Source organism: Meleagris gallopavo, chromosome 1, assembly GCF_905368555.1.
Source record: "Meleagris gallopavo chromosome 1, MGAL_WU_HG_1.1, whole genome shotgun sequence".
NCBI lineage: Eukaryota > Metazoa > Chordata > Aves > Galliformes > Phasianidae > Meleagris > Meleagris gallopavo.
The window spans coordinates 64,577,454-64,601,845 of NC_139404.1; the positions used below are offsets into that span (position 1 = coordinate 64,577,454).

Here is a 24,392-nt window from a genome sequence, read left to right on the forward strand (position 1 = left end):
ATACAGGGCTGATGGTTCATGAAAGATGAGATAGCCATGTCATGTGAAGAATCCCTGAGCTAATCTACCTATCGAATTCTGGGAAACTGCAAGCTGCACTATGTTTCAAGGCTTGCTGGTAGTTCTTTAAACATGGAAGGAAATCTACATACCTGTGGTATAAATGCAGTGGCTATTGGGATAAAAATGCCCTTACAAACACACATGCAAACAAACAAACAAACAAACAAACAACAAAAACAAACAATAAAGCACTGTAATTTTAATACCTATCAATTTATTGCATCAGTTCGCAGTAAGTTTACTCAAACTCAGCACTGAGATGTGCTGCAAAATTAATACACTACTTTCTTTTGTTTGTAATCCATTTTGACTGTAAACATGTTCAAGCCAAACCCTAGAGTCTCTGTGCAGTTCTTGTTCATTGGCAGCCATAGGGTTCTCACCTGAGCAAGGACTGTAGGACCAAGTTTGTAACAAGGAACCACACCACAGAAGCCACCAGAGACTTTGGACTAGGAATAAAGATGGTAAAAATGGAAATAAGCTTATTGTAGATTTCACCTTTTTAATTTTTCAATTATAATCAAAATGATGACACTGAAAAAAACCTGATCAGTCCTACAGGCAAACTAGAAAAGGACTGGGAATACAAAGATGGAAGAGTCCCCCTAAATTTTGAAAACCTTTTCCCTCTACTTTTTTCAGATAAGGAGAAGAAGAAAATAGGGTGAAACAACTTAAAAGTCAATGTTTCAAAGGTATTTTTTAAACCTCCAAATGTAGACCAGCTGTTGAAGTCAGGTAGACCCCTGTTGTGTTTAGAAAAATTGAACACTAGGCAGAGTTAAGAAAAAGCCTTGTTTCCTTTTTACATACAAGTTTCTTCACTTTCTTCTGAGGTTTTTGCACCTGGAAGAACTTCTTTTTTGTTCACTGTAACTGATTCTTTGTTGATTGTTTCTTCTGCATTTTTAGTATCTGTCACCTCTTTGTCATCTGTTTTGAAGCGTCTCATGATTAAAACACAGAGCACCATGTATAAAACACAGCACCCTGCCCGCAGTCCTGCAATGAGGCCAAGATAGACATTTCTAGAAAAAAAAGGATGACAAAATACATTTATATTAATATTTGCCACTTCTGAGTGGGAAAATAGAACAAAACAAAAAAAAAAAAAAAAAAAAAACAAGATACCCAAATCATTTATTCCCAGCCAGGTATCTTTCCACGTTTTGGGAAATGACAAGCAAAAAGCAAACAATCCCATAATTTTCAGTCTCAGACAGGCCCTAATCTGGTCCTACACTCCTTAAGGAAATGTCTCCTCTCTGAAGGGTTCAGCAATTGATGAGTTTTGCCTGCTTGCCCAACCCTCCCCCATCCCCAGGTGAATTTGGTGAAGTGTCTTACACATTAGGAATCAGAGAAATGACTGTTGAGGAAAATTATCCTTGGTGCTATAACTATTGTACTGTTTCTTGGTCTCTCACAAGCTCAAAGCACTGCAGAATTACTCAGTGCATTAGGTCTTCATTGAAGGAACTATTTCTGGTGATGTAAGGGAGTTCACAGCAATGTCATACATTAGACTTGCAAGGCTGGATATAGATCTGGGCAGCCTGGCCTAGTGGTTGGCAATCCTGCACATGGCAGGGGATTTGAAACTAGATGATTGTTTTTTTCAACCCGGGCCAAAATATGATTTTATTGGTTTTTTCAAACGTATACGGCTTATTTGATCTATTAGTGATTATTTTAAAATTATTTAACATTTTGGTGCTTCGGTATCCTAATCTGCTTATTAAAAAATTATCATGTGCAGAATGTATTTCAGTTGTTACTGGTCAAAGTTGCCTCAGAAACCAATTTCCTAATCACATACTGAAGACTTTAGCTTACCTGAATGCTTTTGTGTCATATATTCGGCAAGAGCCAGGTCCACCACAGCTTTTTGTCCCCCATTTCAAGCAGGTCTCATCTATCAAGGCACCAAAATAAATAGGGGCTGGGAGTCCACCTGCAAAGAAAATATTTATTACATGATCTCAGATTTGCAGATCTCATTAACATTGTGGTGGAGAAAGGAAAAAATTAATTGCAGAGTTTCTGAATTATAGCTACTTAGAATGGGATAAAAAATCCTGCCCTGGCTTTGAGAGCAAAAGACTTCTGAAAATTTTTAAACAACTATCTAAAGAAGATTATATCTAGGGGTGAGGGGAGAGAGGGAGAATGTTGCTAATCCACTTCAATGGTATTTTATTAGAATTATGTAAAGAAATAATATAAATAAAGTTTCAGTTCCTGGTATGGAAATTACATGTCATCATACATTAATATCTGTGTACACTAATGTATCTATTCAGTCAGATATCTGTGTACACTAATGTATCTATTCAGTCAGTTTGCAAATAAAAAATGGCTGGCACAGTGTCAAGAGCTCTAATTATACTCTCGATCAAAACCAGTCATGCAGTGTGTGTTACTTATGAAGCACTGAAAGATTCCCTATTAGATAGCTATGATGCTTACATACAATCAGTAAGATTCCAGTTATAATGTGATTTTGTTATGAACTTTTTTATGAAAGCACAAAATTGATTCCCTGCAGCATTCAGCTGAAAGATCCAAATGACTACTTGGGTGTTTCTTCACTGGGGAGATGTCAGAAGTCAGGAAATCCAGACTAATCATGCTTAGATAGATGCATACAAAAAACAAATAAATAAGAGTTCAATACACTTTCTTTTCTTTGACTAATTCCTTCACTGCACAGAAAAAGATCTGGTGAGATAATCGTAATACATAACTGCATACCAGGAAACATATAGCTAGCTCTTCCAAACGTTCTGAAATGTATTTTCTGCTTACGATTAAAGTTCTCCAAAATCTGCTCTCTTTCAGAGCAAGGAGTTTGAACTGCCTAGTTTTGGTCTATCTCTTTGATTGCCTACTTGTATGACACAAGGAAATGAAGTTTTACCTAGTATTCTACCACCTAAAGTTTCAATCCCGACAGCAAAGGATTTCAGGTCTGGTGAAACAGACCTAAAAAAGGAAACAAAATAACACAGTTTTGACATTTTGAGGAGCAACAGAGTAATACAGTTAAACTGATGGCTATGCTGTGAACATCCTAATGTGCACCACTGCAAGAATAATGTGGCTAACTTTGCAGAGCTCACCCAACACCAATTGAAAATGTTCACCAAAGTTATAAATCTAATGTTGAGCCTCCTTCTGTTGATTTCAGTGGATAAACTCCCATCAAAATAGTTGGGAGTATTTAGAGAAACTACTCTTAAGCCAAAGAAGAGAAAATTACAATGATTTTTGGGAGAGGATGCATGGGAAAACTGAAGTGAACCAACTAGAAGTAATCAGTTTGTTCCGTAAGTTCAGCTGCAAGAAGCTGCCTTTTCTTTTGAAGGGGCTGTACCAAGTAGTGGCAAACAGACAGCAATAATGAGGTGCAATCCCTGCTAGCTATCTGCTTTTGTAAGTGGAAGTGAGTTACCTGGCTATAAGAGCATCTCATTGCTACCAGTGGAAATACAGACTATGTCCATCAGAGGAATTAGAAGAATTCACAAAAAGCAGCAGAGAGTACTGAGCTGGCACAGGAGCAGGCAGGGGGCTTGCCACGGCCAGGCTGAACAGGAATTTACACTACACCAGTTCATCATCTTTTCAGCAGTAACATTAATTGCTTCTCATTATACACATTAGTATTCTGGAAACTTTGCCCAGCCTTGTCCATAAACCAGGCAAGCAGCAAGAACGTCTGCACCCACAAGTACTGCAAAAGAATCAGCAGCTTAGGAAAGCTGGTTAACTAGCCATGTGCACAGACTGCTGATGATTGCAATTCACCCATAAGCATAACTGAAATAAATTATTATACAAAAGGTACAGAACATGGTCTTTTCTTCTGAGAGTAAAATAGCAGTGCTGCATTACAACTGAAGAAATAATAATACAAAATTATTGCTGCTGACATTGTTCTGTTTGTAATCTGTTCATGTCTGTCTTGACATGGGTTTCTCACAACATATAAAATATTCTGAGCCAACAAGGCTTCACAAAGGTGAATGCTTTTCTCTGGGGTAACGTGAACAGCATAGTCACCTTGGACATGACTTAACGCCACACTCATTTTGGGTTCATTGCTCTGTTAAACACATCCCTGTCATCAGAAGTGAAATGTCAGTGTAAGGCTTACCCACTCTATTACCAAAGTATCAACTCAGCCTTAAATTGGAATTAGGGAAAGATACAAAGCCCCAATGTGGTCAACATGACATTCCTCACAATAGGAAACAAATGGTATTTTCCTTATCAATCAAATGGTATATTCCTTTTCTCTTTCCCCAAGCTTTATGGTCAAGGTAAGGTAAAGTATTTCACCTAAACATAATCATGTATGTAGGAGTGCCTCCTAAGGCTAAAATAAATGCACATGCAGTCTGTAATGCTAAAAAATAGGGAAATGCTTTGGTACAGCTCTCTCTTTGGCACTGTCCCAAAACTGCAGATGCATTGCCATGTCCATGCTCTTGTCCTTCCACACAGCTGCAATTATGAAACACCTGAAAGGAGAAGATGAGAAGTCATTTAATCAGAATTCAGTGACTCAAGATGATTTTAGTGGCTACATTTTTCACTCTCCGTAACAGGCAGACTGTTGTTTACAGTGAGAGGACCTTCCTAGTAATCCCTGCAGACTGATGGCCAAGTTCATTAATATGCTCCAGTCATTTTGCACTGCTCCAGAGACACAAAGCAACTATGATTCTAGTTCCAGCCATTCCATTGCTAGGAATGTAGGCACTAAAGTGTAAAGTGAAGATGGGTAAAAACTATAAAATTTAGATGTGAATTGTTATCCATCCATTCTGCTCGGGAATCCTATGAAGTACACAAGTAACAATAAAAAATATGTCGATATGAACACAATAATGAACACTAAAAATCAGGGTATCTATGTATCCAAAAGAGCATTTGATGCTGAATTGAGTGTGAGCTGTTTCATAGCTTTTGAAGTTAGCAAGAGACATGAGTTTGAAAGCCAAATCCCCTGAAGTGAATGAAGCAAGAGAATATGGCTATAAATGCAACAGTACATTGTTTGAAAATACTGCCTGTCTTTTCAGTGTTGTTATATTAAGATAATTCTGCTTCTGCCAGAAGACACGGACACAGTAAAAGATCTAGTGAAAAATGTAAAGCCAAATTCACAGTTACACTGCTGAGAAGAAAATTAGCTTTTTAAAAGATCAAGAAATGTAAGGCAAAAGCATCATGTTTCATGTCTTGCCTGAGTAGCTCACTTACCTCACCAAAACTTTTTTTAAAACTTGCAACAATTCATTCAATTTCTACTACAAAGCTAAACATGGACATGTGTCTACAGGATTTCTTAATCACAAGGCCAAAAAAAAAAATGTATTGAAAAATCTAATTGCCTGCACAATCATTTATCTTTACATTTACCATATTCTTTCCCATCCCAGTTGATGATTTACATCCCGCAAAGCAGGCTGTCATGTAAGTGATGCCATTGTCCCCACATACAGGATCCCACTGATCCATCTTGCAGCTGCAGTCAGCATTGCAACTGGCCATGAAACTGTTTTTAGGGGAGGAAAGTTGCTTAAACCTGAAGAAAAAGAGCAAGAAATAAAAAAAATAAATAGTAAAATTAAATATTTAAACTAAATACAAGAGAGTAGGAGAAATGATGAGAATGTGAAACAATTAATATGTACAGATATCTACTATCATCTAGAAGAGCGAATTTACTGTATGGAGACAAAGCTAATTTTGACCAAACCAAACTACTCTTGGTATTTTTCATCATCTGTTAATATTTTTACAGATTGTTGATGAAAAGTTATGGAACTCATATATCAGGTATTTTTGGCTAGAAGAAATTACTAGATGTTACTTTTTCATTTGAAATCACATCTGAAATTGTAAATGAATCTCTTGTCACATGTAGACTATGCTTGCCCCTAGCAATAGGGAAGACCATACTGTATCCAAGTACTGGAAATGATAATAAAAAACTACATAAAAACACAGCAGCAAGATACTCTTGATAGTTATTCACTGAATCAGAGCTAGCTAGTGGCAATGAAAGTTGCACTAGTCTGAAAGGGAATAGCTGCTTCCATCTCAGCTCTGACTTTGTTCAGCAGCTGGAACAACCCAAACTAACTGGAAGACAACTAGAATCAAGAATGTAAAAAGTGAAATACTGAGAACATGGTGGAAGAGCTCAATTTTCAGAAAGCATTGGGAGCTCACTACCCACAAATCACCTCTGCTTTGAAGAGTTTCCCCATTTAAAGAAAAAGTTTTAAAACTTTTTCTTTGCCTTTTTCCTTTTCTTTCTACCTATCTCTCTAACCAAAGCACTTCTCAAGTGAGCAACATTTATCCTAAATATTTTGGAAAGTAAAATAACAATATTGGATTATGTGTTCAACCACAGGTATCTCTGCAGGACAAATATCTCATATCTTTTATGTAACTAGCCTCAGATCTGAACTGGGTTTTAGGTTTTGCAAAACACCTAGATATTCTTCTGAACATAGACTCCATTTCAAAAACAAAACAAAACAAAACACAGGCCTGAGTTTCTGTCTGAACTGAAAATCTAGCAAGCTCTGCTGGATTCAGTTTAATCCTTCAAAATCCCTTGAAATTTGTTGGACCTGACTGAACTAACTTTAAACAGTAGGTAATTGTGGTAGGGCTGCTAGAGTCAGAAAAATACAGGATGTACAGCCATGGTCCTGGTAAGGGAGGGGAAATATTTGTGTGCTCACCATATCATCCTGGCAGCATCACTTTCCACCTCCCAGCTGAAAAGATGAACTCAGGCAGGTCAGCAGCTCCAAGTACCAAGTACCAAGAGAGGCTGGCAACTAACTACCCATGCAGATTGGCAACTGCTCATCTAGAGGATGGTGCATTCTAGAGGCAAAGCTACTAGAGGGGACATTAGGAAAGACACTCTCCAGAATCTGTGCTGCCATTCAGCAAGACCTGGATGGACTGGAGAGCTGGGCAGCTAGAAACCAGATGAGGTTTAACAAAAGCAAGTGTAGTGTGTTGCACCTTGGAAGGAATAACTGCAAGCATCAGTACAGGTTAGGACATGACCTGCTGGAAAGGAGCTCTTCAGAGAAGGATCTGGGTGTCCTGGTGGATGACAGGTTGGCCATGAGCTAGCAGCATGCCCTGGTGGCCAAGAAGGCCAATGGGATCCTGGGATGCATTAAAAGGAGCATGGCCAGCAGGTCAAGGGAGATGATCCTCCCCCTCTGCCCTAGTTAGGCATTACCTGGAGTACCACACCTGGGCTCACCTGGAACCCACTTCTGGGCTCTCTGCTACAAAAAAAGACAGGCATCTCCTGGAGACACTCCAGCAGAGGACCACGAGACAATAAAGGGCCTAGAGTATCTCCCCTATGAAGAAAGGCTAGGTGACCTGGGTCTCTTCAGCCTTAAGAAGACTGAGAAGTGATCTTATTAATGTTAACAAATATCTTAAAAGGACGTGGCCAACCTCTTTTCAGCAGTTTGTGGGGAAACGGCCATAAACTGGAGCACAGTTCTGCCCCAATATGTGAAGGAACTTCTTCACAGTAAGGGTGACGGAGCACTGGAACAGGTTGCCCAGGGAGGTTGGGGATTCTCCTTCTCTGGAGATATTCAAGACCTGCCTGGACGCCTACTTGTACAGCCTGCTGTAGGGAGCCTGCTTTGCAGGAAGGTTGAATCTGATGATCTCTAAAGGTCCCTTCTAACCCGAACAATTCTGTGTCTTCTGTGTCTGTGTCTTCCATATTGCCGACATCTGGCAATAAACAATTTTGAAAAGGAATTTCCAACTCAAATTTGAAAAACAAAATCAGAGCATTCTGCACAGCCCTAGGTACTAGGTATCCTTCCATCTTGACAAGTCTAATTTACTATCTAGGATTTTCTCATATCACCTGCAAAGGAACAAGACTGGTATAATCACAGTAGCTCCGCTGTAGCGGAAAACACAATGATTGACACAAGTGGGAGACCTTCAGTTAGAATGAAAATTCATTCTCTTAAACAGACATATAAGTATATATACATACACAGGTAATGTTTTGGAACTCATCTAAATTCGAATTTTCCCTAGATTAGAAAGTTTATGGTTCAGATGAGACTACAAACTCAGATTAGTTTATGAGAGTAGAGGAAGACAAGTAATGCCTCATGCTCTGCATGACACAGGGAGCAACAAACACAAATCCAGGGGAATACAAACCCAGAGTAAGGCACTGTGAGACCAGCCAGCTGGATCACCTCACAATTACACATAAAGTACAAGAGGTTTAACAGATATGCTACTATAAAGGAGATGCATGCAAACTTTGCCATTCCGGTTACGTGAAGTTTGAATTTCTTGATCAGATAGCCTCCTAGAAACATCCCCAGGATTGTAATGGGTAAAAGTATCACGCCTGCAAATAAAAGGTAACAGAAAGGTGTTAACAGCTGCTGTTTGAAGAGACCATTTTTTTTAGAAGAAATATCTAGTATTAGTACTTTCTAAAATATCAGATACTATTTTTTGACAGATCATTTGAAGTTCTAAGAATTTTTATTACCTTTACATAATTCAGTTTACTTCTTCGTTTGCACTCAAGTCCTATTATGTCGTTAAAAAATTTTCTCCTCAATATTTCCTACCTTTTTATTACATTGTTGTTTGCATGCATACTGAAGCCACAATACCCACACAGCTGCCTATCAGAAACTTGAGTAAATGAGAGAAGTGTCTTAACTTATGGGTATTTCTTCATCTAAAGCAACATACTTTCTAACAGTTGGGGGAAAAAAAAAAAAAAGGCCAAAACAGAACATGAAAGAAAGTTCTGTCTCATTTTGCTTCAGGTTCCATTTTGCTTCAAGATCTGCATTTAGATCTTATCAGTTCGGCACTTCACAAACTCCAGTCTCGATACTCACATGCAAAATTGAGAGCTTCTGCAAGGTTTAATTGTGAGGGGTTTGTTTATGTAATCCAAAAAACAGTAGATAAAAGAAAGTTCTTCCTGCTTTTGTGTCTGACCCACAGTGAAGGAAACTGCCTTCACATTAAAGCAATAGAATACAAATTCTGCAATGTCCTCAAATACCCTGATCTTATTGCCAGATTATGAAACCATACTAATCCATCACTGTAAGATTAATATCACTTCAGCACTGGTTTACTGTTTTTTTTTGTTTGGTTTGTTTTGTTTTAAGAACATTACAAAGAACTTATTTTTGAGGGAACCAGCAAATAGAGAAAGAGCTTTGAGCTGAAAGAAATGACTTGACATTTTACGTTTCAGTTTCTCATTGCATATGAAATGTGTATTTGTGATCAAAACTGAAGAATGCTTATAGCAGAGTTTTATCCTATAAAGGAAAATCAGACATGTCACTAGACATTTTCTCAATTTTGGTCTTTCAGTTCTTATGTTGTCGTAGTTTGTGCGGGATTTTTTGTTTACAGAAACAGACATAATCCCAATCTCAGTCTTTTTAAAAAGCATCAGCCAAAAAGATCCATCCAGTGCTAATAATCCCCTAGTTGTCTAAATTAGGTAGACCAGGAAAATGAACAATAAAATTAGTTTCAAAAAATAGTGGAAAAATAATAAATCTCTACATACTTTTTTTTACCAAAAACTTCACAGGAAGATCATCATAGAAAAGGATACAAAATACAAAGAAAACTTCCTTTCCAAAATTGGAATTTAAAATAAGGACATGTACCTACCAACTAGAAAGATAGCTTTTGCCACTGATACATTAAATTGCTGCTCCATAAACTTTGTCTCATATGTTATCAATCCAACAAGAGAATTATACTGCAGAATGGTGAGGAACACATACACCAGGAAAACTGGATTTCCAAACAATTTCTTCAAAGTTGGTAGGAAATCTGCAATGGAGAGGTACATGCTGTACACCCTGCTAAACACAGAGAAGAGTTGTTTTGACATCCTTTGGACTATAAAACTAAGCTTGATTTAATTAATGTCTGTACTGTAAACTATAATTCTTTGACAATCAAGTTCAAGTGAGAGTTCAAGTGAGTTTCCCCTTGCCAGCTCTTGACCTATAGCACTATTATTGCATGACGCATCCAGACTGAATGGTATGGTGGATGCTAGATTGGGCAAGAGAAATCCTAGATTATAGACTTAAAGGATCCTTAGACTTGGAAGTGACCTTTAAAGGTCATCTAGTCCAACTCCCTGCAAGCAGTTGATATTCAGAAAAAGGAAGTGAGTACATGGCCCAAGCAAAGGCTAGAACATTTCCTGAGATCCTTGACTGGAGCATTCATGTCAATAAAATTAAGACAGTGAAGACAAAAACCTGCATTGAGTTTATAGTCTATCATCTGTAAATCACACTTGAAGGTACTTTACCAGGAAATGTCCTGCCCCTCCCTTACACATGCAGGCATCCAATTAAAGCCATAGGGAGTCCCCTATGAGTGCAGCCATGAGTAGTTGGACCTGATCTGGCATGTACTAAACTAACTCGGCATCACTGAGGTCATACACAGAAGACATGAATTCAGTGAAATTCCTCCAACTGTAGTAGTTACACCCTCAGAATCACAGAATATTTAAGGATTATCTTTAAAATTATCTATTCTAACCACCCACTTACCACCAATATTGTCTGCTAAACCATGTCCCTAAGTACTGTATCTACCCTTTCCTCAAACACCTACAGAGATGGTGGCTCTACCATTTCCCTGACAGCCTGTTTGAATGCCTAACCACTCTTTTTTTGAAGATTTTTTTCCTAATATATAACCTGAACTTCCCCTGGCACAACTCAAGACTACTACATTCCATCTTATCACTGACACCTGGGCGAAGAGACCAACCACTACCTCACCATAAAATCTTTTAGAGGAGTTGTAGAGAGCAATAAGGCCACCATTGAGCCTCCTCTTCTCTAGACTGAACAATCCCAGTTTCATCAGCCACTCCCTGTAAGACTTGTGTTCCAGACCCTTCATCAACTTTGTTGCCTTTCTCTGGAAATAGGCCAGGGCCTCAGCACCTTTCTGTAGTGAAAGGCCCAAAACTGAACACAGTATTCAAGGTATGGCTGCAGGAGGGCTGGCTGAATGCAGGAGGATGGGCACGTCTCTGGTCCTGCTGGCTACATTATTTCTGATTCAAGCCAGGATGGTGTTGGCCTTCTTGTCACCTCCGCCAAACTGCTGGCTCACATTCAGCAGAGCGTCAACCAACACTCCTAAATCTTCCTCCATGCAACTCTCCAGCCACTCTACCCCAGGTTTGCAGTGTTGCATGGGGTTGTTGTGACTAAAGTGCAGGACCCAACACTTGGACTTGTTAAAGCTCACCCCATTGGCCTCCGTTCATTGATCCAGCACCTGTCCAGGTCCCTCTGTAGGGCCCTACCATACTCAGGCAGATCAACATCTTCTCCCAGCTTGATATAGTCTGCAAACTTACTGAGGGTGCACTCAAATCCCCTCATCCAAATCACCAATAAAGATATCAAACTGGGCCAGTTCCAATACTGACCCCTGGGGAACACTACTCATGACCAGTTGCCATTTGGATTTAACTCCATTCACCACCACTCGCTGGGCCTGGCCCTCCAGCCAGTTCGTTACCCAGCAAAGTGTGTACTTGTCCAAGCCTCAAGCTGCTAGCTTCCCCAAGAGAATACTATGGGAGAGGAAATGTCAAAGGCTTTGCTAAAGTCTCACAGACTATGTCAAAAGCCTTCCCTTTGTCCATCAGTTGGGTCAGCTGGTCATAGAAAGAGATGATGTTGATCTGGCAGGACCTGCCTTTCATGAACCTATGCTGGCTGGGCCTGACCACCCAGTTATTGCCCTTTGTTTCCCTCCCATATGTTGGCCACAAGTAAACAATATCCTGCCAGCTCATAAATGACAGCTAGAATGTTTTTCACTTTGTCATTCTTGTGGTTATAGACGTATGATAGCTATTGGATTGAACTGAGAATATGCCCAAAGCAACAGTATGAGCTTTTTCTAGCTGTCTGACATAAGGACAGATTTCATCTGTGACTGAAACACAATTAAGCTAAGATTAAACAATCTTAGCAATTAAAAATACTAATAATTAATATTGCAATTACATAACAATTGAGAGAAGTCATTCCTGTCCACACTTGCATTACAAAAATTTGCATTTTGCTGAAGTTTTACAAACTTACGCTTAGCTCAAAATGAACCTGTGAGAGAGAATTCATATGCAGACTTTTGGGCAATAATCTTTCACCTTTTACTGCCTCAGAGAACTTTAACTGTGGCTGAGCTGGGGGGTCTGTTTTACAGTGATCTCCTTGAACAGGCAGATGACTGATCTTCTTTGGATTCTCATCCTCTCCTTCTTTTGTTAAGGAGTAAGGCAGAAAAAAAAAAGGTAATGAAGCAATAAAGTTCACTGCTCCACAGATGAGCAGTCCAAGCCACCAGGCACCAACCCATCGAGTATCCTTGGGATTTATGTTAATAGCATCTGCAAAGTGTGGGAAGACAGGAAAAAGAGATTAAATATCATGCAGAATAGTTAAACTGTTTGTACACATCCTTTTATATGCTATTTAAAAATAAAGGCATTTGCGTTTCACATGAAGAACATGAGGAACTGAAATACGGCTTGTATCAAAACTATTCCAGACAGTCATAAGACATGCCAATATCTTCATCTATACACATGATGGCATTTCTTTGCTCCACTCTATGCACTTGTGCAAGTACAGATGTTTTGAGCACTTTCTGTGGGACAAGTGACAGCAACACAGCCAAAAGAGAACCTCCCTTTCTCAATATCCTTCTGTTCCCTCCTTCTTCCATTCCCAAGCTTAATAGCTTTCCTTGAAAGTTCCTCAAATTTTCACTAGGATTAGGGACATGAAAGTGATTTAGACAAATTTTTACTGTGTGTTTTTTAGAACATACTTTTTTGCCATCAAAAATGTAAGCACAGAGAAAATTTGCCCATTTGTTCTCAGTTGTGCAGCAAGTGTGCTGCAAGGGCTTTTACAAGCATATAAAGAGGCCCACAGTGTTTCTACAATGGGGGTAGGGGGCTTAAACTAAGGGCTATTCCAGTCATACTGCAGTGCTGTACATATTAAAATGGAAATAACATGACTTTTTTAGTAGAAAAACTTGCCCTTTATGAGAGAGAGCTCCCCTTTGTGGAGCAGTAAACTGGGAACATGCTTCCTAGCGTACAGGTTCCTGCATACATGTAATGCACCACCTCACCATTTCTTACCGATATCCACAACACCAATATCTACCCAGAGGCTGGCACAGAAAGATCCAAGCAGGAAACCCAAAGTCGGCCCAAACATTCCTGAGGATCTCACCAGACCTGCAACAGAAGGAAGCAGTGCAGGAGAGTGAGGAGAGTGTGCGTACACATACTTGAAGAGAGGAGAGGAAAAGAGAGGCAAAAGAGGCAGGTACAGGTGTGAGGGGACAACTCACTGTAAAATGCTAAGTGGCAGGTACCATGAACCATGAGTGGCAAATAAGCTGCAGTGAAGAAGCAGGCAAGACAGGGGTTGTAGAAGAAACAGGAAGAAAGAGAACAACACTCTTATCTCTATTCCTCTCTAATTTCAAATTTTCTCTGGGGCATCGTTCAGTTTGTGAAAATTAATTAATGAACATGCAACTCTAGGCCTGCTGGAGATATCATAAGCATATTTGCAACTATATTTGCAACCTGCATGATGTTATTTCATTGTAGAATTCAAGGCTTTTTTTTCTTTTTTTTTCCTGTTCTCTTTGTTCTGTCCTTGGTTTAATTTTAAATAACAGTAGTTGCTCTGATTATGTGTATATAAGGCATATATTTTTACAGTTGGGAGTCATATTCACATGGGAGGAACACTAAGAGTGCATGAGCATGGGATTAGACACAAGATCCTGAGAAAATTTTCATCAGGCAACACAACAAGGAAATATCAGTAGACTTCTGTTTCAACAGAGTCCATTAGGCAGCATCTTTGTTGATTCATGAAGCACCAGCATGAACAAATCAGCTAACAGTTGTGCTAATAGGTGCTTAGACAGCCCTAAAAATATCAACAAATCTAATGATCAGGTCATGAACCTCTTCAAAATCAGCTTTCAGCATCGCTGCTAGCCTCACTGGGACTCCTGTTTCCCTCACTGCCTCTGCTTAGAGAGGGGATATCACAGGGTCAGGAGAAAAAGATAGCTGCACCTGGAAGCAATTGAATCAGCTACAAAGGTTAGCACACACCTATGAAGCTAGAGTTGCATTTTGAAGATAGGGTATGCAAATACCCTGGCATATGGCCACCAAGGCAATCAGGAGAAAATAAAAACATCCTCAAAATAATGTAAGCATAGGTCCTCACTGCTTATGTTGATCAGCTGAAGATTGGCTATGAGGTGGTAATGCTTTCAAAAAACACTCAGTTATTCAGATTTTTGAATTCTAGAGTAGCATTGCCACTGGGGAAATATTACAAGTTTCAGAAGGCTTAATTTTATTCTGAAAAAAAGGAACTCTTGACCTGCTTGTTAGCTCTTGCCCATGGTTGGCAACATGCCTTGTAAATCCTACTGTGTTTTCTACTGCAGAGATTTTTCTCCTGTTTTGCAAACTTCTGAATGCAGTGATTGCTCAGCTTGTGATGAAGGATTTGGATAATAAATTTTTGGTATATAATTTAACTGTACAATATTTCCTCTTTGCTTCATTGCTCCAATTGCAAATTGATTTCAATTACATCTCTCATTTAACTTCATTGGAAGATCTGGCCTTTTAGATTAAATTCTGGTGCAACCGAAGTTACTGACCTCAGTAGAAAAAGGAATCTGACACCAGAAGCCTGGAATTAGCTCTTTATGTTTATCCTTTAGTCTAAGGAAGATCTTACTATTCAAAAGTATTCAAGCTATCTCCAAAATTCAAATACTCAGTGACAAATTACTCAAATTAAACAGATTAAAAAAACAGCACATCATTACCAATGGCCTGGCCAAGTGTTGTGCAGTGTTTTTCTTTAAGATACGATAAGCTAACAGATAAACTAAGAGGTGTATATGCAATAATTTTGCATATGTCTGAAGCTTTTAGATTAATTACACTCACATAATCTTTAAATTCAAGAATAACTTCACTAAGTTAATATTGTACTGTGATAACACAAAGCCTAATTAATTCACTGAGATATTTTCTTATCACTTTTTTGTATTTACCCTTTATAATTAATAAACAGGCTAAATAAACAGTAAATCACTCAGACATACCAGTTAGTCATTTACCGTATATTTACATAGCTTAGTCAAGTCTTTTTATTGATGAATAATATAACCAGATCTAAAATTTGTAGCGTATGTTTGGCCTCATATATAATTTTACTGAAATCATAGGCTCAACAGATACAGGTTTATCTACTAGTTCTCAACTCACTAATGAAATTCCCTTCATTCAAACCTTCTGTGTCAGTGGGAAATCAATGAAACTGAATTAAATAACTTGACTATATTTTCATCTTGAACTCTGCTACTACACTTAGTTAATCATATTAACATTACGTTTCAAATAAACTCAAAAATTCATTTATAAAAATGGCTAATGAAACTTTATTGGTATAGGCCAGATCTTCATACATATATATTGGCAATTCTTTAGGTACCTAAACAGAAGTGAAATATCCAAAAATCTTAAAATACTTGAATAAGTTAGGTGCTTAGTGTGTGGGAGCATTTTTGAAGCAACCACTCCATCAGAGCAGTCAGCCTAAAAGATTACTCACCAAAAGTAACTCTCTGAACAAAGTAATCCAGTATTACTACCTCCTGCTGAAAGCCAGTAGCACATGGGCAAGGATAATTGTATCTCATAGTTATACTGAGCAGTGACCCCGTGCAAAATAGCTTTTCAGGACTCTATATTTTATACAGATATATTGATACAGAATATATTGTACCACCTTAGGACTATGTTGGTAACCTGGTAGAACTACATACATTCAAAGAGTTTGGTAAAATTCAATCTGAAAATCATAGGATTTTCTGGGGGAAAAAAATATCAATTTCCTGTCTCAGAGACTTCTACACCCAAGCTATAATCTCTGCTAAATTCTGTAAGATAGCTTTAAGAAGCATAATCTTTACTTTTCTTTGCCCTTCTATGGCAAGTCTTGTTTTATTACTGTCGATTGTCAATTTCAGCTAAGTTTTAAAAATACATTTAATCAGAAGCACAGAGGCAATCAGAAGTATTTTTGATAACTTGAGTGGAACTTCTGGTTTGTCAATTTCCTTCACAGTGTTTCCATTTTCATAGAATCAAAGAATCATAGAATAGCCTGGGTTGAAAAGCACCTCAAAGATCATCTAGTTTCAACCTCCCCCCCACCATGGGCAGGGTCACCAGCCACTAGAACAGGCTGCCCAGAGCCATATCCAGTCTGGACTTGAATGCATCCAGGGACGGGGTATCCACAACCTCCTTGGGCAACCTATATATGCTCTCCCCCTAAAAACATCTGCAGTGACCTAACCCAGTAGTACTTCTCACTGAGCTCTTCTTGAAACTGTCTTGTTATCTCTATGACCGGTCCAGCTTCACCAAGCTTATTTCAGGCAGCAGTTTTGTGCTCCCTCAGTCACATGCAAATACCAAGATATGAAATCAATTTGGCAATCAATAAATTAGCTTGGGTGTAAGTATTTCTGTCTTGAGCAATAAATTATCTTTCATCAAAACAACAACAAAGTGTTCATTAGAAGGAATTTGTTACAACACCTTATCTAAGTTTTTATTTTTTCCTCAGGTAACTAGTGACTATAAAAGGCTTTCATTAGGAAATGTATTCCTTGTAAATTTCAAAAAGTCAGATCAAAACTTCTGAAAACACATGCTTTCATTACTGTGATGAAAGATAATTCTCTCACCACTAGGAAGAATTTACTCTCTGAAGCTGTGGTACTGAAAATGAGGTGCCAGCTAAGGAAGGTATGATTTTGCTTTGGAGAAATTAGTATTTGACTATGTTTCTTTCCATCACAGACAAAATTAGCACATTTAGTAGCAGCCACTCAAGGAAAGCAAAAGGAGAGTTTGATAAATACTCTTCAAAGATAAAGATGAGATCTGTTTTTCATTGCTTTTTTTGTCCCCATTCAACACAAATTATCTAGGAAACATCAGAGACAGAGGTTTTTTTACAAGCATGAGCAGAAGATTTTTTTTTTTTTTTGTATTTTTTTGGCTAATAAAAGTTAGAGAAAAGAATGCTGAGCATAAAAATCATTCATACACATATTACCTATGTAAAATGCCGAGTTTTCTTCTTTAGAAAAATCATCAATGTATGAAACCCCCAGTGGCATAACTGGTGCTTCCCCAATTCCACGTAAAAGGTTCCCCATCAATACAAAGAGCCAAAGATAGGAATTAGATGTTTTTTCACATCCTGCAGACCATAAATATTTACATTTTTGTGAGCATAATTCTGAAAGTACATTATTGCAACAGAAAAATAACATAAAAATGTTTTTCATATTCACATACATTCATAATTGTGTGGGTTTGTATATGTCATGATTTCTAGCAAGGGCTTTGCTATTACATTTTTCAATTAAAAAAAAAAAGAAAAGAATTGTATCGAGTGGGGACAAGTAGAGGAAGGGAATTCAAAAAAAGAGGGGGCATAAAATGGGGAATCCAACATCAGAGCTTTAGCTTACCTGAATTTTTCATTGTGCTGGGTGTTTCTGTAACATCTGAGACTGAATGGCCCACAGAGGGTGCTGGGGAGCAAGCTGATACACTTGTAGATGAGTTGTCCACAGTAACAGCTATCCTTTCATAATTATAACTGGAAAACAACTGTGTAAAATACAACTGACATATCAAAGACTATGTTTTGCAGAAAGCATGTATAAGCCTTGCATTCATGGGGTTCCTGCCACACAGAGGCAGAGTGGAGAGGCCATTCACTTCTAGCACTGAAAAAAAAGGGTATCTTCACAGCTTTTTGAAAAGTGACCATTATTTTCTCAAGTTAAAGAGCTTATTCCTTGGCTTAAGAGATCATTCTTTATACTGAAGGACAGATTCAGAGCCTGTCCACATCAGTCTACATACAATAGTGTTGATCTTTCCATACTAGCACCTGTTTCTTGCCTATGTGACAGATGGGTAACATAGAGATATCTGTGTTAGTTTAAAACTAGTAGGTTCAGGATGTAATACTAATCATTCTTTGTCTATAAAGAGATTAATCAGGCCACAAAAGCTATGTGCTAGTTTGTATTTAAGTAGTCCCTACTAGAGGAAATTAAATTGAAACCAGCTTGAGTATATTCATTCTGCACTGGGATAAATGGGGAGTTGATATTCTATCTGGCTCTGTAATAGAGTTCTAAGCTTTAATATTTTGAAGGATGACAGCTAGCTGTCCATGACCACCGTGTTTTGCTCAGTGTTGTAGAGAGTGGGCAATCTTCAGATTCTGATTACAGGTTTGGGCTAAATCAGAAATTTCCTTTGATCTGCGTTTCGTCTATACTATCTCTTGCAGTACAGTTTTGCTGCTACTTCACAGAGCAGTGACCGTGGCTGCTTTCTGAACAATGCTCCAAAGATATAATTCTTTTCATGACCTCCTTATAACAGATACAGGTCTTGGAGTTAAAGAACAGATAAATTAAAAGCACAGGGAAAAGATTTTATTTTTTGAGGGACAGAGAAGCTATATTTTCAACCATTATTCACAGAGGATGTTGAAGGATTAGAGGTATGAACTGATTTTGATAGCTATGTAAATACAGCAGCTTAGATCTGAAAGGGTATTTAGATATTTAATCTTCCTGAATTCAGTGGAGAATAATAAACACCCTGTGATGGAGGAAGAAAAAACCTCTTCCACCAAGATCTCACCACAATTCACTGACACATCCAGAAGAAACAGTGATTCTCAACTCAGATGTGCGATTAAGCAAAGCCTTTATATGGTTGAGGTGAATTCACGCACAATATGAAAACTCTCCATATTTACCGTCCCATTAGGAACTGAGGCATCACTGACAAAAATGCTCCTAATGACATGATGAGACATCCAACAGCAATTACTTTCGGTCGATGAACTCTTGGACCAAGATAGCTCACCAGTACCATTACCATTAAGTTACCTGCATCATCAGGAGAGATCATCAGTAATATTATGAGGGGAAAAAAGATTTTAAGGGGTAAAATATGTTAAGAAGTATTATTTTTACATTTTAAAAACAGTACACATACCTAACTCAAAACTGCCATCAATAATGCCAAATATTGATGATGAGATTTCAAATCTCCTTTCAATTTGACTGGACATGCTCTTCATGTAGCTTCCAGAAAATCCTTTTGCAAAAAAGGAAAAAGCTAGAGCTCCAAGAAATATCTGAAGAGAGAAAATAACTGAGTTTAGAAAACAATACATTTTTCTTTATGTCTGAATTCCTCAACAGCAGAAAAATGAAGTGCACTGTTTTTTAATTTTGTAATGAAAAAGTCCTTGCCATTTTTTTTCTTATTAAAACAGAAGATTTTTCTTTGACTTTCAGGACTGCTTGCAAAGCCTCTTCAACTACAATGAAAACGAAAGTTGGATGCACCTGCTGTGTTTTTACCACATACTGTTTTAGGTATTTCCTTCCTTAGGGAAAATTTGCAGCAAAAAGCTGTTTATTACTGGTATTATGATTGTGTAATGTTTTAATTAGTCCTACTTCTCCTATTCTGAAAAATATGTACAAAAAGATGCCTAAGTAACTACTGTTTTGCTTATAGCACATATTTAATTGATTTGCTAGTAAAACATGACCTTATCATTTAACTGTTGAAAACATTTATTGATTTCTATATGCCTAGAATCATAGAATTCTTAGAGTTGGAAGGGACCTTTAAAGGTCATCTAGTCCACCTCCCATGCCAAGGACAGGGGACAGGGCATCGACCACATCTCTAGGCAACATGTTCCAGTGCCTCGCCAGCCTCACTGTAAAAAACTTTTTTCTTATATCCAACCTAAATCTACCCTCTTTAAGGTTGAAGCCATTTCCCCTTGTTCAATCACCGCAGACCCTGTTAAAGAGTCTTTCCCCTTCTTTCCGTAGCTCCCCTTTAGATAATGAAAGGCTGCTATCAAGTCACCCTGCAGCCTTCTCTTCTCCAGGCTGAACAGCCCTAGTACTTTCAACCTGTCCTCGGAAGGAAAGGTGTTCAATCTCTGGGATCATTTTTGTGGCCCTCGTCTGGATGGCTCCAACAGGTTTATGTCTCTCCTGTACTGAGGAATCACATCCTACAGCATTGTTTGCAAATCATGTAGTATAAAACATTACCATACTGAATTTATTGAACTTTGGCAATTTCAGTATTCTAAAGAAAATACATGGTGAGGGTTCCTTTCCATACCTTTAGCTTTGAACAGTTATGGCACATAACCTTGGCAGGAGCCACAGCACTATTGCTGTCCCGGAAAGGTGGCTTGTCCTTAAGTTTGCCAGTGGTGATTATCTTGTCCATGGTTTCCCTCCTGTAGATCTGATCTCTTGCTCTTCCTGTTTGGAAGAATATCACTATGATATCTTGGACACTGACACCTTAGATATTCCAGTCTGTTTAATTCCTCTAGGAACATATTAAAGATCTCCTTCTGAAGGTCCTGGAGGTCAGCTGAGCACTGAATGGAAGCCATTTGGTTGTCCTGAGGGCTTTTAGACTGGTGGGCTGCAGGGCCATGGCAGTTTTCCTGGAGCTGACCTACAGAAATTACTCAACTGGCCTGCGCAATTTGTCCAGATGAGACATCCAGAAGTAGTTTGGATTCCATGAGAAAGTCCACAGATGTGCAGAAAAGTAAAAATTCTCTTAGCCACCCAACTTCCCCCCCAAAAATTACTCCTACTGATAGCAAATAGGCACTATTGTCTAATACAGAGATATAAAGCGTCGGGAACATTCTCACTCCAATTTTGTAGCTTTCAATTCTAAATCCTAATCCAGGAGGATCCACCAAAAATGACTGTAGAAATCAAACACGTAAATTTCAGAATGATCCATGTTATATGAAAGGGATCGTTTATATGAAATATGATCTTAGATCATCTTTACCAGCTTGCAAATCAAAAAGCATTAAAAAAGTTTTAGATAATTTACATATGGTGAATTCAGGCTTAACTCAGTTGTTAGAGGGTGGTAGCTGAAAGACAAGTTTCTCTATACCAAATATATTCTTTATTGTGTTTATCTTTTATTTTGCTGATGATTAATTTTGCGAAAGACCTATCTCCATTAAATAAACAATATTTAAATCAGTCATGTGGTTTTATTTTCACAATATTTAATGCTACACTGCCAGCTAATAATCTACTTCAAGCAAATCTTAAACTGCATAAACACATCTTCTCTTATGCCTAATGAAAGAAGTTTCCATGCCCACTTGATAAAAATCTGTACTTTGACAAGAGTGAATCATTAACACTAGCATTGTTTAAAATCAAATGAGGCCAGAAGAATTATAGAAACATCTGTTTCAAAATAATAATTAATTGTCATTAAGAATTTTATTACAAAGGGATAAAGCAACCCACAGTCCACTATGCTTATCCTTTTAAAAAGTCTAATTTGCAGAGTTCTGTTGTTGCACTTTATGTAATCTCTTTCAAGCCTAGTGACTCCAAGATGTACACAAATCCTAGTTTGTCTGCAGAGCAATGGTGCTTAGCAATTAAGCAAGTAAACAAACAGGAGAAGGAAATGAGAGAGAGGAGACACACAGCAAGAGAGACAGAGGGAGGGAGAGGCAGAGAGAGAACTTACTGTGTGTCACTTCTGCGTCAGGCTGTTTCTTTCCTGCGCCCTAGGGCTCTCAGGCTGGAAGCCAGTGAGACGTCACAGCAAAAGCACTGCCTACTTAGAGGAATGGAGCACTCCAAAACATTTTTTTAAACCTTGGATTTCCTTCTTAAGGTGATTGCAAAAGTTTCCCACAGCTTTGCAAAAGAAGGCGGGTTTCTTGTGCTATCATTCCTTTGGCAGCCTACCCGCCTGCATGCTACTTGTGCCAGCCTCTACCAGGAGGAACAACTTGTTTTCTCCCCTTTTTAAGCCTAAACACTAACGCTGTTTAAGCACCTCTCCAAAGGTGACTCTCTACCATCAAACCATGGAATGGCTCAGCTTTTGTAGAAGAGCTCTGAGAGGGAGGCTGTATCTTGCAACCTCAGTGACGTGCAGCTATTGGTGCTTTTGATGAGGGTCAGCAGAGATACTAAAAGATGAATTAGCTCTTCAAGAGGACATGAATTGCACATTTACATCAGACAGCTTTTGGTATGGGCCCTTGATTGTCATGACCATGATGCAGAAGTGCGAGAGGACTGTCCTCATGGTGTCCAAATGAGAGGTGAATTCCCTCAGGAAATCACAGCTTCCCATTGTAGACTGCCTGCCTATTAGAAATCAAGAATACCTGACATAGCTATAGGCAGTTCCTGCAGGTGCCAACAGGAAATATACGATGACAAACTGGCTGCAGACTGACCACACAGAAAAAATGAGCCAGCCCAATTCTCACCTGCTAACCAACCACACACTCAAAATCTGTTCTCATGTCTAGCAGAGCTCATACAAAGCACAAAACTGTCACATCATTTTCTTCATTAAAGCAGAACTGTACAGCACAAAGGAAAAAATCTGATCTAGGTAGTCTTCCCAGGCTTTGCAACACATTCTCAGGAACTCATAAATGTACAAAGTTTTGTTTTCCCTTAAAGCTTAGTAGTTAAATGCGATCGTCTTAACTGATATATTCACACTTGCTATTGAACTAGTATCATTTTCTGGCATTTATAATGATGATTATATATTTATTGATTTATCATGGGTCTTGGGTTTTATTCATTTAAAGTTCTGACTTTCTCATTTTGTCAGTGGAACTCTACCCTTCAGCATGTCACAGATACTCAATCAACAGATTAAAACTCAGCCCACTTCTACCTTTGAATTACAAGATATGCAACACAGAAAATGTTACTTACAGTAGATTCAATTGCAGTGTTTCCTCATTAGACTCTTAACAATAAATTTCTCACTTAATTAACTCAGTTTCAACATAAGGAAAGAACGTATGAATTGAAATTTCTTCTTCTCCTAAAAGAGATTGAAATACAGGAAGTGCAATCAAACCTAGACTACAGATAAACTGATATCATATTTCTATTTAGACTAAGAGTTATCTTTTCCTTGTGCTTTGTGCTTTAATTATTGTTGAAAAAATAATAATTTCTTAGAATCATTCATCAGAATAAATCAGAATTGGTTTCATCTGATAAATTGAAGCTACACATATTGCAATCTGTATTTAAACAGCTTTTAACTATCAGTACATTGCAAAGTTTGAGGAAAGCCATATATAAACATTAGCAGTGGTCCCCTATTTTCATTACCATCAGCTTGCAACCAGGTGGAAGAACAGAGGTCTGTTGGAAATATAATTGCAAGTCCTTTGTATATGTGGAGAGAAAGCAGAGCACATTTCTTAAATTGAGACAGTCAGAATTTTCCATCAGTGCTTCTGTAAATGTATTTTAAAATTGAATATGAAGAGTTTTATCTATAGAGGGTATGTCATTTCTTGTGATTGTCACACACAAATTATAGGATCCACAGGAGTGGCAGCACAACATGAATTCAGTGCAGACCCCTTGGGATGAGCCAGTCAGTCACAGGAGGAAAAAGAAGTATTTCCAAAGCTGAATTCTTTGCTCTATTTTAGATACTTACTTCAGAGTGAGATGAAATGAATTCCAGATGTGGCTGTGAAGCAAGGCAGCAAGATCAGATTTTGACAGCAGAAAGTCAGGAGATGAATCCCACCACAGAAAATTTCAGCACTGCTCTGGAAATTGTCTTCTGTGGCTTTGGCAAACTGAACTTGGGCACATGAGCCAGCGTTTGTCACCATGCCTGTCAGCACAGTTCCATCCTGAGGTGGTGGCTGCAAAGAGACATGGGAGGAACTGGGCCCTTGTTACAGACAGGCAGTTCAGTAAGGTGAGCCACAGCCACCGGGCTCTGGCCAGCCCACTGCACGTGCTGGCAGAGTGCATCAGCAGTACACACCTGCCCTGATGTGGGCTGTTAAGCCAGACACCAGCCTGACAGCTGGCTGCACCTCAGTCCAGCCCTGGGAACTTGTTTGGCAAGGCCTACAGGGACACAGCTGCTCACTGCCTGACCCAGTGACAGCCAGCTGCAGCCCTGAGTGGTG

The 24,392-nt window shown here is 38.5% G+C and overlaps 1 protein-coding gene across 2 annotated transcripts; it reads right to left on the reverse strand.

The window, feature by feature from the left end:
* Positions 1 to 798: 798 nt before the first annotated feature.
* Positions 799 to 24,392, reverse strand: LOC100540824 (solute carrier organic anion transporter family member 1C1-like). 2 transcript variants are annotated; one of them, XM_085231334.1, is made up of 16 exons: positions 23,906 to 24,392; positions 23,161 to 23,272; positions 20,534 to 20,679; positions 19,376 to 19,517; positions 19,134 to 19,266; positions 17,821 to 17,951; positions 17,400 to 17,546; positions 13,358 to 13,456; positions 12,353 to 12,592; positions 9,823 to 9,987; positions 8,320 to 8,515; positions 5,497 to 5,662; positions 4,411 to 4,592; positions 2,987 to 3,051; positions 1,903 to 2,020; positions 799 to 1,094 (listed from the first exon to the last, which is right to left on the reverse strand). In XM_085231334.1, the coding sequence occupies exons 3-16, from the start codon at positions 20,642 to 20,644 to the stop codon at positions 872 to 874; spliced, it is 2,118 nt and encodes a 705-aa protein (XP_085087460.1). In that variant the 5' UTR covers positions 20,645 to 20,679; positions 23,161 to 23,272; positions 23,906 to 24,392; the 3' UTR covers positions 799 to 871. The 2 variants fall into 2 exon arrangements, with proteins under 2 accessions (XP_085087460.1, XP_019471537.2); XM_019615992.2 differs by lacking the exons at positions 23,161 to 23,272; positions 23,906 to 24,392 and adding an exon at positions 21,941 to 22,106.